Below are 13,750 nucleotides of genomic sequence, written 5' to 3' on the forward strand. Positions count from 1 at the left end.
ATTTTCAGCATCACCTAAAATATAATGAAGGCTTTCTTTATGCTGTTGGAACGTCTTCTTCATGTTGGTGACACGTTTGAAAGTGTTCAGATTTAAAGTGCAGTGATGTGTGTGTGTGTGTGTGGTGTGTGTGTGTGTGGTGTGTGTGTGTGTGTGCACTGTCACGCTGCTCTGACTGGTCAGTGACTCTGTTCTACATATTGTAGTAAATAAGCTGTTGATAAGATGAACAGGTGCTGACTTACCTGTTCCTGTTTTTGGGAGCCAGTAAACAGGCTGCTGGTAGCAGGTGGACAGTACAGCCTGGCTTATCGTTATGGTAACAGCAGGTGGGTGGGACTGGGTGTGTTTGGGGAGGGGCTTGGGTTACTGTGTTAGTATATTAATAGTATTCAAAAACAATATGTGTTTACTGATGCTGCTCATCCCCTCATTGTTTAGTATATGTAATAAATAATTGTTATTATTATCAATATTATTATCAGGTTAAGTGAAATTCATTCAGTCCAACTCAAAGAGAATTTCTATTTGTGCAAAATATTCCGTTTGCATAACATCAAGAAGCATAAATTCTTATTAAAATATATAAGAAAACCAAAGTGTTGTTTAGTTCGTGGGTGGATGGCTGAAGGGTAATCTTGGTTTCCTTTGTTTGGGACAAACATTTGGGAATATTTGTTTGAGAGGAAGAACTTTACATTATATATATTATATATTATATATATTATAACACACGATAACTTTAAATGAATGTCGTGTTTTTAATTCCGCTCCGGACTCGTGAATCTCAACCCAGCAGCAGCGGTAACGTTTGCACGTCCTCTCCCGTTAATGCGGCAGGTAAATAATCAACTAACAGTGCACATTATGTTAGCGCGATCTGCCTTATTACAAACCTGCCATCACTGTGCATTTAGTGACCATGATGAGAGAGACAGAGTCTGGCTCAGATGCTGGCAGTTCTCGCTGCAGTCTGCCGGTAGCGTCTCCTTTCAGGCCAGGATAGACGAACGTCACCGAGCAGTGACTCAGTTTGTGGTCAAAGGCTTGCACCGATTTTCGGTAAGTGAATGTGTTTAATTGTAGGGACATTACTGGATATTCTTGTGTAATTGCTACAGAATAATTTGTTACACTTTGTTATTGCTACAGGAGAATATTTATTTTATTATTTTACATTTACATATTTCTTTCCTGGGGACCCTGTGACACCCATTGAAGAGCCGTAGGCTGGATCTCTTAAGATCTCACTGTTGGGTTTGTAAGGCCATGTTACTCCTAAATTTCTACCTTGTTCAAAGAGAAGATATAAAACAAAGTTCTGAGCTAATCGACCTTAGTGTTCTCCTTTTTTAAACAGAATCGATAAAGAATCGAAAATGGAACCGGAATCGTGAAAATCTTATCAACACCCATCCCTATTTGTCGGTACTGCGCAAAGTGGCCAACAATCCAGCAGCAGCGACCGATTGGCTGTTGGCGGTCAGCTCCGCCCTGTCGTCCAGCCAGCGCCTGTCCTCCTCTCTTGTCCTGATTGTGACTTATCTCATCATCATGGGTCAGGAAAACATCTGCCAGCTGGCTTTGAAAGCAAGCCAGGCTGTCGCTGCTGCCGACCCCTGCCAGGTAGATAACCCACACAACTGTTCTCTTAAATCTGTGGACTGAATATAAAGTAATGCATGTTGTTCCCTCTGACATGCAGATATGTTGTATGTAAGGGAGCTAGCTTGTGTTTGTCTTTTTAAGAGCAGGAAACACATGTTGATAACCTGGTGTTTTGGCACCAACACATGACTTTGAAATGGTTCAGATCAGCAGGAAGATAAAAGCTGTCACTGCTGTGTGATTGCTGCTGATCTGCTGCCGTATAAAGGGAGAGGTTAGGGAGTGCTCTAAGGGGACAGACCTCCCTCTGGACTTGTGTTGGAGTCACTAGCTGCAGATGAAGTGTGAAGTTTACCCCTCATTACTCAAGCGTGCACCGGGCCCCAGAGGATTCACCTTCTGCTCTAATTGCTCCCAGAGTGCTGCACACACTGGTGTTTGGATGCACTGGTTGAAGGTTGTTGGCATATTTGAGTCCTCTGGAGATCTCTGCTCGCTCGTACTTGTCATGTTAAACGTGCAGCAGCAGGTCTTTGTTACAGGAAAAGCCAGAAGCTAACCACTATGAAACCTAAATGATGATTTACTGCAGTGATTTTGATTCAAAGTGATGTTTTTGGCTCGACAGCATTAAACGTGTCATCGCTCAGCTTTATTTTCTTTGCCCCTCCCTCTCGCTCTCGGGCCGTGCAGGTGAAGCGGTCGCTCTGCAACAGTTAAGGCTCGGAGTGCCATTAGGTGTGTGGTGGTAATTAAGCTGTGACACTGCACAGCAGCGTGGTGTGTCTAAGGACCGTGATGCTGTCTCACTGTTTCCTTATTTGTAACCTGTCTCATACTAAAGTGTCAGGACTTCATGTGTGATCTTTGAAGCTTTAACTGACTGCAGAGTACAAGATGGGCACCACACATTTAGTATCACAAGGGCAGACTCAATCCTGCTCTATCTGTTTATGCTGAACATCCTGTGAAGCTGTCAGTTTGTGTGCACGTACAGGTCAGTGATGCAGCCTCTGTACGGTCTGACAAAGTGCATTTAATGTTTGGTTGGTGTGTTTGCTGATGTGAGTGTTTCCCTCTGCAGGTCCCGCCCCTCGTGCTGCTTCTTTTGTTCAAACTGACCAAAGAAAAGAATCCTGGCTCACGCTGTTCTCACAAGCCTGCCAAACCTCGGCACTCATAAGGTACGACTAAGAAGAACCTGTACTGACTGTGAGCGTCTGGAGACGGGGCTGGAACATCAGCAGCACCTTTCTACTTCATCTGAGCGCTCACAGTGTGTTTTAGTCCATCATACACACATGTGAGCTTTTATCTGTGGGGTCATCCAGGTCATGTAGTCTGAGGAGCTTTTCTTCATCCAGGAGGATGTCTGTACTTTTGCACAAGGTGAAGTGTTTGCTATGTGCCAGGGAGCTGGGATATAACAACAACACCTCATCCATGCTTAGGCACTACAGAGCTTTGCATGAGAATAAGGGGAACACCGATTGTGGAGCAAGACCAGGTGAGCCATCAAATGTCATGATAATATAGCATGCAGTAATGTTACTAAATGATATAACAATATTATACAGCTGTAATAAGTTACGTGTGTGATATTTATATTTGTGCTTTGTCTTTATTGTCTTTCCTCAGGAGAACAATCTCAAATAGATGAAGACCAGGGGCCCGTTCTTCGTACCTCGCTAAGTAAGTTAGCTGGATTTGATTGTTGACGATTTCGCGTGATCTTGGATCGTTCGGTTCCCCGAAGCTCATCCGGGACTTGCTGTCATAGCAACAGAGCCGTAAGCGTAAACCTGCTCGGGAGCAGGTTTACTTTATGTAAACAGGATTAGATCGCGGCCACGCAGGTATGTCCGCTTCATTTATACGAAAGCAACAGCGATATTCCACCACTGTTTCACCATAAATAAATAACATCAATGTAACTAAAGATAATGCAGCACTTGATCCTTTTATTGATCTCACACAGATACATACAGGTCATTTCCTAAAAAAAGGGAAATGTACTATTAACATTCTATTACATGTATGTGATTATTACAGATGTAATTCATATTTCAGAGTAGTAATTGTAAATTACTTCGTGTAATCAAGATGAGAGACCACGGCTATAAAAGCGAAGGTGGATTTGGGAAGTCTGTCGCAGCCATGTCCTGTCCGTTTACGCGAGCCACCCATTGTGGAAGGTGCAAGATTGATAAGGAGAGTCCTCAGAATCCAGCGCATATTGCGGGACAGACAGGATCCTTTAGCTCAGCGCGACAGTGTGCTCATTGAGAGATATCGATATTCCCGTGAGGGTATTATTCACTTAACCAACTTGTTGACGAGGGGGTGCAGGACCACCACCTGTCTTTTTTGTGCTCTGCCCTTTTCTTGGTTGCTGTTATGAACAAACAAACAGATTATTTCAGGGTCTCTTTTCAAGAGACTAAAAGCAATATAAGTGATAAATATTACCATTCTGTAGAATATTCTTATATTTCACTTTTACTTGTGCCCATGTTCTAGTGGGTCCTGTTGTGGCTCTAATGTGAAAGAGGATATAATATAACATAATATAATATAATGTAATATAATATTGGATAATATAGTGTAATATAATACATCTACCCTACTGCCTACTGGTGTTGGCCAGAGGGGCCGATGGCGCGATATGGCAGCCTGGCTTCTGTAAGTCTGCCCCAGGGCAGCTGTGGCTACAACTGTAGCTCGCCTCCACCAGTGTGTGAATGTGAGAGTGAATGAATAGTGGCATTGTAAAGCGCTTTGGGTGCCTTGAAAAGCGCTATATCAATCCACTCCATTATTATTGTTATTATTAAATTACTTACGAGTTTAATTTGTCAGCAACTTTCTGCCAGCCCTCTCTCCTTGCTTTTGCAGCCTTTGCAGTGTTCCCTTGCGTTCTGATTAAACTCTGAAACTCCTGAAATCCCTCACTCAAGAGTTCTTGCTCTGCTGCCAAAAAATACCGAGCGCGCTCCTTCGACATTTTCGCCGACCAATCAGAGGGTTGCCGATCAATGTTTCTACTATCGATGCGTAGCCCCTTTTACGACACCCAGTGATCTCACATTACTTCATCCAGCTGTACTAATCGTCAACAGCAGGTGTGTTCGGAGAACCGGATTAGCGAGCTCACGGTTAGCGCGATGATTTGGTCTTAGATATGTCATTTGATCTTGGATGTAGTAAGCGACGTACGAAGAACGGGCCCCTGGTTAGCATGGTGATTGAGGACTCCCAGCCATTTAGCATTGTGGAGGACAAAGGATTCAAAAGATTTGTTAAATCATTAAATCCTAGCTATGTTCTCCCCACTAAAAAGGCCATAAAAGCAGTGAAAATTTAGTTTTTACAGAATAAAATGTGGGCAGGACTGACGCCTCAGTGTGTAGCTGTCCATACCTCAACGTTACAAAAGCACAACTACTGTCCACACCCCAACCACACCTCACCTCACAGTAAATGATCATTTCCATTTTAAACATTTCCAAATTATCATTTTCCATACTGCCAGTATAAATATACAAAGTATACTGCCATCACTACAATATAGATGTTTTACACACTCCTTTTGTTGTTGACATTTACAGGCTGTGTGCAAAAGGCCACACTCTTCAAATTCATGCCAACTAATATTTTTACGTCCAGTAGATGTCCTACTAGAGCAAATGAAGCTTTAAGAAGCTTTGCGCTGGGATGAACCAATTGGATGAAAAGCTTCAGTGCTTCATGAAGCTTCATCTGCCCATCACTAGGTTTTATTGACCCAAAAATTGTCAATATTACAGTTCTGATCATTTAACAGTATATATCCATAATTTCGTATCTATTAAAAGAAAGCTGACACATGTGAGACTTAATTAGAGATGTAAACAGAGAGTTATGAAACCTGCAGCTGCAGAAGCCAGCGAAAAAAAAAGAGGCAAACACAGCGCGGACCCGACGACACACCAAAATCTGATTCTGACGCGTCGGGTCCGCGCTCTGCGTTTACGTTTGTATGCAGAATCCGTAAACCTGCTCCCAGTTACTGTTTTAGCTGTTTGGTGTTTGACGACATGTTGTGAGGTTTAACCTGAGATGCTGGCGTTTCAGGCATAATAACGTTAATTTACAAATCGACACGGGATTTTAATGAATCAATATCACTTTATTCAATTTAGTATGGATTGTAATCAGAAAAGCGATAATCAAAACCCACCCCTAATCAAGAACTTGCAAAGTAAAAACATGATCAATGTAAGGTAGCCCTTTTGTTATTTACATTTAAAAAGAGGATTAGTGTTACTGTGTGCTGGCTGAGTCGGTTTCTTTTCTTAGAAATAGTTTCTCCTGCCCTGGAGAAAATCCACTTGCATGGAATAGAAGAGGCTGTGGAGTGCAGGAACCACACTGCAAGCTGGTAGATATGCAGGTATTCCTGGGTCCTGCAGACTATCACCCAAAAACAATAAACAAAATTATTTTCTAAACTGTAGCAATGTAATGTACGTATAGTGTCAAATACATTTTTGTAGTCTTCATTAGCTTTAATTCACATGGAAGTGTTCCTAAAGTCATATGCTGTAATGATATTTACATTATGAAAACATGATTTTGGACATTTCAGGTTTTTCACTTCGGCAGATAAAATGAATTGAGCAAAATCAACTCAAAATATTCCCACACGCCATAACGTCCTCTCTTCCTCGCTGGCTCCATATCTGTCAGTGGAATGATCACCTCTTCGCTATCTGTCACCATCAACACACTCCACGAATCCAGTGGATGATTCACTTCCTTATATCCGTTTGAATCAGGTACCGAAGCAGTTACGTGCGTAATGAAGCTTCGGACGTCACTGGTCACGTGACTTTTGCCAAACGAAGCAAGCCTCGACACAGTGCTTCTGAACCAGTGTGTTGTTTTTTTCGACACACGCTCCGGAGCGTCAGCTTCAAGCGGGCCATCACTAGTGCACGCCATATAAACATTGGAAGGTGTGATGGAAAAATAAATACATTTAATAAAGAAACAATATTGAACAATAAGTAGAATATTTTAAAGTAGTGACTGTAAATTAAACTAAAGTGAATCAACGGGTGGTGAGGTGTGGAGCTTACCATGTGTGGCATGCCATCACAACTGCACAAAGTTGGCCTTTATGGAAGAGTGGCAAGAAGAAAGCCATTGTTAACAGAAAACCATAAGAAGTCCCGTTTGCAGTTTGCCACAAGCCATGTGGGGGACACAGCAAACATGTGGAAGAAGGTGCTCTGGTCAGATGAGACCAAAATGCAAAATGCTCTGTGTGGAAAACTAACACTGCACATGACTCTGAACACACCATCCCCACTGTCAGATATGGTGGTGGCAGCATCATGCTCTGGGGGTGCTTCTCTTCAGCAGGGACAGGGAAGCTGGTCAGAGTTGATGGGAAGATGGATGGAGCCAAATACAGGGCAATCTTGGAAGAAAACCTCTTGGAGTCTGCAAAAGACTTGAGACTGGGGCGGAGGTTCACCTTCCAGCATGACAACAACCCTGAACATAAAGCCAGGGCAACAATGGAGTGGTTTAAAACAAAACATATCCATGTGTTAGAATGGCCCAGTCAAAGTCCAGATCTAAATCCAATCGAGAATCTGTGGCAAGATCTGAAAACTGCTGTTCACAAATGCTGTCCATCTAATCTGACTGAGCTGCAGCTGTTTCAAAGAAGAATGGGCAAAGATTTCAGTCTGTAGATGTGCAAAGCTGGTAGAGACAGACCCTAAAAGACTGGCAGCTGGAACTGCAGCAAAAGGTGGTTCTACAAAGTATTGACTCAGGGGGGTGAATAATTACGCACACCCCACTTTGCAGTTATTGATTTGCAAAAAATGTTTGGAATCATGTCTGATTTTCGTTCCACTTCTCACGTGTGCACCACTTTGTGTTGGTCTTTCACCTGGAAGTCCAATGAAACTGATTCATGTTTGTGGCTGTAATGTGACAAAATGTGGGAAAGTTCAAGGGGGCCGAATACTTTTGCAACCCACTGTATTTTACCTACACATACATTCTTGTATTTAGACAACACCTGAGGGATAAAACAAACTGTAAATGTCTCCAGCTGGTGTTAACAGCACCACTAACACATCTGTGCTGATGGGGTGTGTGTATCTGTGATCTACAGCTCATGTCTGTCACATCAAATGCAGCTGAGTTTATGTAGATCCATAAAGCACAGCTGATCGTCCTGCGCTGTCTGTGGTCCTGAAATGAACCTAATAAACAAAGATGTGTTTTTGAGGTTTATCAGTGTAAAAGCAGAGATCAGACTGATGTCCATCAAATCTCTGTGATGCCATCTCTGTGCACAAATGAATGGCACAATATCAAGAGCAACAAATCAAACACTGCATTAAACAAACTGTGCTAAATATTAGCACCATTAGCAGGGCACTGTGTGTGGCAAATGTTGGTAAATCAGTTTGTGCACATAACTGAAATGTTCCCCTCTCGATGTTTAGCACTTTGACAAAGGAACAAAGAGAAATTCCCACGTCTTCCACACAGTTTTCTCTGTGTGAACACAGACAGTGTTTCTTGTACCCAGTTTGTAGGAGCTGGGATTGGACTCCACCACAGCAGCCTCTGTGTGGGATAGATGCAGTGCTCTGTAGTATAAAGCACTCTGTCAGTGAGCTGGACTCTCCAAACCAGCAGTCATCGTCTAACATCTGCCTTCTTCAGCTGTAACCGTGTGTTTCTCTTGTAAACTTGGCTCTGATCGTATGTGCTGTAATATTCCAGCTTTGCTTCCCGATCGTGCTGCACAGTCTGCACATGCTGGCCGGCTCCCCCAAGCTGAGAGCAGTGGGACTGCGCCTCATGACCGCTCTGTGGAAAAAACAGGTTTGCAATAATAACGCATTACTATAAATGTCATATTCATGTGTTCAAAGCTTCTGTTTGTCTTTGATTGTGTGCTGCTTTGGTCATGTCTGTAAGGACCGGGTCTACCCAGAGCTGCAGCATCTAATGAGCCAGCAGGACAGCAGGGTGGTGCTGGGGAGGGACGCCCAGTGGGAGCAGATCCTGGCCAGGGCCGCCTGTGTCAGGGACATCTGCAGAGAGAGGTGGGTCCTCCCATACTTACAGAAACAGTGGGCACTTCCTACATTCACTGGTTCATTCATTCAGTGGACTTTGCATGCACAGTGCAGACAGTGTGAGCTTCCAACACCAGGATTCTTCATCTTCCCTTCTAATGAGTAATAATCACTGACTGGACTCTTCATAGATGTTTCTGCTCAGCAAGCTGATGAAAGTTCAGAAACATAGAAATATTTGTTTTTTCAGTCACATCACATCAACTTTGCTTGTTAAGATAAATGAATGCACTTTGTAGCTTTGCAGTGAATGAAGCCTCAGCTCAACGCTCCACTGAGTCCCTGTTTCTCCAAAAATCAGCAGGAGTCCAGTTTTAAATATTTCCGTACAAATGTCCAGAGCAGCTACACGTGCCTGAATCCAGAAGGATCAAAGTCTTACAAAGTTCAGTTCAAACAGAGAGACTGAGAGGCAGCTAACTTCCTGTCTCTGCCAGACTATCAAAATAAAAGCATACATTTGAAGCAAAAGAAATCCAACTATGTCAGTCTGTAAGCACTGCTTCCCATATAATACAACTCTAAGCAAGTGAGCCATAACTTTATAGTTTTAACTTTAATCCAAACTATATTCATCATATAAACTCCACAAACTGCATCCAGGCCTTTATGGCCTTTATGTGTGTTGATGAAATAAAACGATGATTTTATTTGATTATTTCCTTTGTTCTAACCAGCTGGTGCACACTGTTCATCCTCCCGGGGCCTGTTACGCCTGCTAACATGTACATGCAGCTTTTTTAGCAGCATTAGTGAAAACCTGGGAAACCCTCTGGATATATGCTACAGTACAAATTTAGCAAATCATTGAGCTGTTTCGTTGTTTTCACAAATGCTTACGTTTTTCTTCCCCTGCCAGTGGCGGACTCCCTCAGGTATCGGTGTGTTGGTGGTTCTTTGTGTCTGGGGGTGGGCGTCCAGGTACACACTGGCTCACTCCTTGGCGGCCGCTTATTGGGGCCTGGAACCTGGGGCTCGCTCGGGCCACTTCGGAGGTGGGGTGCCCCCGGCCTCTCGGCCTGGGGCTCGGTCACTCAGGCACAGCTGGCTGCCGGCGGAGCTCACGGGCGCGTCACTGCAACTCCCCCTGGCTTCTGTGGCGCGGCTGCCCCTCTGTTGGTCTTCCATGGTCTCTTGTGTTCTGGGGGCCTCTGGATGTCTGGAGTTTTGATCTCCTCCATACCTGCTTCATACCCTGGAGGACGGGGCTGTGGCCCCCCCACACTCCCTAGCAGATCGTTACATGGAGAAACCTTTGGAATACAAGCACGCTGATCCACACAGGTATGCACACAGGTGTTCACTGCTCGTGGACTTAAATTACACCTTTCTTGGCTGCTACTTCGAAGCACATCTGTCCTGCGTGCTGCACAACAACATTGAATATTTAGTATTTACTGCTGTTTACACTAAGCTAGATTAATGCGATGGTGTTGTGTTTAGTATGTTGCTTTGTTTTTTTTGTTTTTTTTTGCTTGTTTTCTATTCTTCTCTCAACAGGTGATCCAGGAGATTTTTATTTTTTTTGTTTTGTATTGTTTAACATTGTAACATGTAACATTGTTTTTCCTTTCCTTCCTCTTTCTTTCTCCCTTTCCTATCCCTCACTCATGTCTGTCAAAAAAAAAAAACAACAACAACAAAAACAACAACAACAACAAATGCTTACGTTTGCTTTTATTGTAAAACATTTGCAGCCATAAGAGTTTGCAATGATAAGAAGCTGTGTTTGGCATTTACTTACTTACACGTGTCCTGGCACTTTTAATGCTTTTTTCTTAAATAAAAATGGTAACAAAATTAGAAGAAACACATTTCCCACTTTGTTCACGCTGATGTGTGTGTTAACCAGGCCTTACCAGCATGCAGGGGACATGGTGGCTGCCATTTCACTCACTTTAAAACAGTGCAACAGACCAGACCTGGCAACCCCGGCTGCTCTCGTCCTGCAGGGACTACAGGAGCTGTGTCGAGCAGAGGTACCTCGCCTGTCTCCATTTGTCTCTTTAAATTCAGGAATCATCATTTTTCTGGATCATAACTTTTGAATCTTTTCCAAAGTTCTGGTCTTAAAACAAATCTTTCTTTCTCAGGTGGTGGATATTATCTCAGCATGGAGAACTGTTTGGCCTGAGCTCAGCTGTCACTCACAGCCAGAGGTGGTTCAAGCCATCGCTGAGCTTTTGGCTCTGGTGCCTCAGCTCACAGTTAAATCAGAGCAGTACGAGGTGCGTCGTAACGTTCATGTTGCTCTGTGTTGAGGAGCTAACAGAGCGACACAGGAACTCCACCAGGTTATGTTTTTCTCTGTGGTTCTGTCTGTAAACAGGACTCTCACCAGCTGTTTGTATATTCTAACCTCACTGTAGAGTCACATCTCTACATCACTGTGTTTGGTAGCTAAAGTTAGCACATCAATGTAAAGCTGGGTAGAAGCACAAAGTACAGACGTGTGAGGGTCCAGTCCTCAGATTCCTGCTCTGGTCGGACTTCACAGTAACTAATAAATGGATCAGCGAGTGTGAGCATCTTTTTAAAAACAGAAGTTTTGCTAATTTGTTGCTCTGGAGGATTCAACACAGTGCAGCAGTGGCCGTCCCAGCAGATGAATCCTAGACCATGCAGTGCTGCTTGTTGGAAAGCTCTCCTCCTCTCTAACAATGATATGGCAGTACAGCTTAGGTTTGCAAAGTTGCATCTAAACAAACACAAGACCAAAGGCCAAAACCAAACATGGCGTATTAGCACAGGACATCTGATAGACTCCCCCCCATCATCCTGACTGACACCCCCATCACCTCTGTGGACTCATTCCGATTCCTGGGTACCACCATCACCCAGGACCTGAAGTGGGAGCCCACCATCACCTCCGTCATTATGAAAGCCCAGCAGAGGATGTACTTCCTGAGGCAGCTGAAGAAATTCAACCTGCCAACACGGACGATGATGCAGTTCTACACTGCAATCATCGAGTCCATCCTCACCTCCTCCATCACCGTGTGGTACGCTGGAGCCACTATCAGGGACAAACAGAGACTGCAGCGTGTTGTGCGCTCTGCTGAGAAGGTGATTGGCTGCAGACTCCCATCTCTGCAGGACCTGTACACCTCCAGGACACTGGGGCGTGCAGCTCGGATCTCAGCTGACCCTTCTCACCCTGGACACAGTCTGTTTGACCTGCTCCCCTCAGGCAGGAGGCTCCGGTCCATTCGCACCAGAACCTCTCGCCATAAGAACAGTTTCTTCCCCTCTGCTGTCGGACACATGAACAATAACCGTATGACTGTTCCCACCACTAACACATGACCCTACGCTGTGTCACTGCATCATTCCATGTTTGCACTGATCACCACCTGCACTCATGTATATATCATGTATATATCTATCTATTTAGCACTTTTAATTCTTATTCTTATTTTTATTTTTATATCTATTTAAGCATTTATGACAGTATGATTGCACTAAGCACCGCAGCAATTTCCTAATGTTGTAAACCTGCTCAACATTTGGCAATAAAACCCTTTCTGATTCTGATTCTGATAGGGATGCTTTTGGGTTGCAGCCACAGGACCTGCGCAGCACCTTGCAGTCACTGAGTCAGACACAAATTTCTCTGCTGTGTGAACTTAAGCTTAGAGAAAATCGGTGAATGTGAAATAAAACCAACGGCTAAACCTCCTTAGGAAACTCAACTCCTTTGGAGTCAGCACACCCATCATGATGACTTTTTACTACGCCTTCCTGGAAAGCATCATGACCTTCTCCATCAGCTGCTGGTCCCACTCCCTCAGCCTTCATACAGGAACAGACTGCAGCATCAGTGTGCTCTAAAATCATTGGCCTGCCTGTCAGAACTCTGGCAGGTTTTCATCAACAGGCCCTTAGACACGCTGCCAAAATCATCAACGACCCCTCTCACATTCTTCACCCTGCATTTCAATGGCTCCCCTCTGGGCGACGCCTCCGCTGCATTTCCTGCAGGACTGAGAGGAGGAGGAGTGCCACCTTTGTCCCCAAAGCAGCTCTGCTTTTTAACTCCAGCTGATAAGAACATTTCCCACACCAGAAACATAAACTACACTCTTATACTACCAACACTTTACTCACTTTTAGTCACTTACAGTTATTTATTCACCTTCAGTCACTTTAATTTTAAAACTGTGTAATTTTAAAACTGTATATTCTGTGTATTTATTATCTCACTTTTATTGTGCTTATCTTCAACGTCATGCTGCTCTGTTGTATGTTAATTGGCCCTTGGGGATAAATAAAGTCTCTCTGATTCTGGTCTTGTTTTTTTATATATTGGTAGTTTGATAGGTTTCGTATTTGTTTTCTTTTACATCATATTAAAATGTATAAATATATAGATTTAAATATATTTGTGTATTCATGTCTGGATTGTGTTTGGTTTTCTTTTATTTATTTCTGCAGTGGTTGTTGTGTATTACTATTTAAATTGTCTTTTTTCCATTATTGTAATTGTGTCTAAAGTTTGATTTGAATGAAAGTTACACTCAAATGCTTTCAGTGTTGCTGTGTTGAGTGTTTGCATGTTTAATGTTTGTATGGAAGACACAGAAAGACATTCGGCTAAAGAAATCTGTGCTAGAGTGACTTTAAAAAAATAAATAAACAGAATGTAAATAATGATGTTTAGTGTTTGAGATGGAAGCTGTTTCTACAGGATCCTGATGGACACTCAAAGGTTTATAAAATGTTCTCATTATTTGTTTGCAGCAGAATATCAACCGATGTGAACCAAAACAACAAAAGTGTACAAGTGTGTGAGACTACAAATTCTAGAATCAGAACTGCTGATTTCATTACTCTGAACTTTTAAAGGCAGGTTTTGTATCTGAGAGCAGGGACACTTGCTGTGTTCAGTGTGACTCGTCTCTGCAGAAGGTCAGGGCTCTGATAGTTGCAGTTAGCGGGTGACTTACTGGGCAGGTGGATCCTGAGTGTCTGTGGGAGTCAGGGTTCAT

The 13,750-nt window shown here is 43.3% G+C and overlaps 2 protein-coding genes and 1 long non-coding RNA gene across 3 annotated transcripts in view; all 3 read left to right on the forward strand.

Annotated features, from left to right (window-relative positions):
- LOC145419302 (uncharacterized) overlaps positions 1 to 13,750 on the forward strand; it is a 134,834-nt gene that overhangs the window by 44,891 nt on the left and 76,193 nt on the right. The window lies entirely within an intron of this gene.
- Positions 1 to 13,750, forward strand: part of LOC113017667 (NACHT, LRR and PYD domains-containing protein 12-like) — a 174,693-nt gene that overhangs the window by 39,452 nt on the left and 121,491 nt on the right. The gene's annotated exons all lie outside the window — the stretch shown is intronic.
- On the forward strand, positions 317 to 11,179 carry LOC113016304 (focadhesin-like). Its single transcript, XM_080299669.1, has 6 exons — positions 317 to 329; positions 1,442 to 1,626; positions 8,404 to 8,505; positions 8,602 to 8,729; positions 10,615 to 10,741; positions 10,856 to 11,179. The coding sequence occupies exons 1-6, from the start codon at positions 317 to 319 to the stop codon at positions 11,021 to 11,023; spliced, it is 723 nt and encodes a 240-aa protein (XP_080155795.1). The 3' UTR covers positions 11,024 to 11,179.

This window comes from Astatotilapia calliptera, chromosome 3, assembly GCF_964374335.1.
Source record: "Astatotilapia calliptera chromosome 3, fAstCal68.1, whole genome shotgun sequence".
NCBI lineage: Eukaryota > Metazoa > Chordata > Actinopteri > Cichliformes > Cichlidae > Astatotilapia > Astatotilapia calliptera.

What these genes read in the sequence shown, in the direction of transcription:
- LOC113016304 (XM_080299669.1), top strand. An exon ending in CTGCTGCCGACCCCTGCCAG is followed by an intron (nt 1,627 to 8,403) that starts GTAGATAACCCA and finishes GTAATATTCCAG; the next exon opens with CTTTGCTTCCCGATCGTGCT. An exon ending in CCGCTCTGTGGAAAAAACAG is followed by an intron (nt 8,506 to 8,601) that starts GTTTGCAATAAT and finishes CATGTCTGTAAG; the next exon opens with GACCGGGTCTACCCAGAGCT.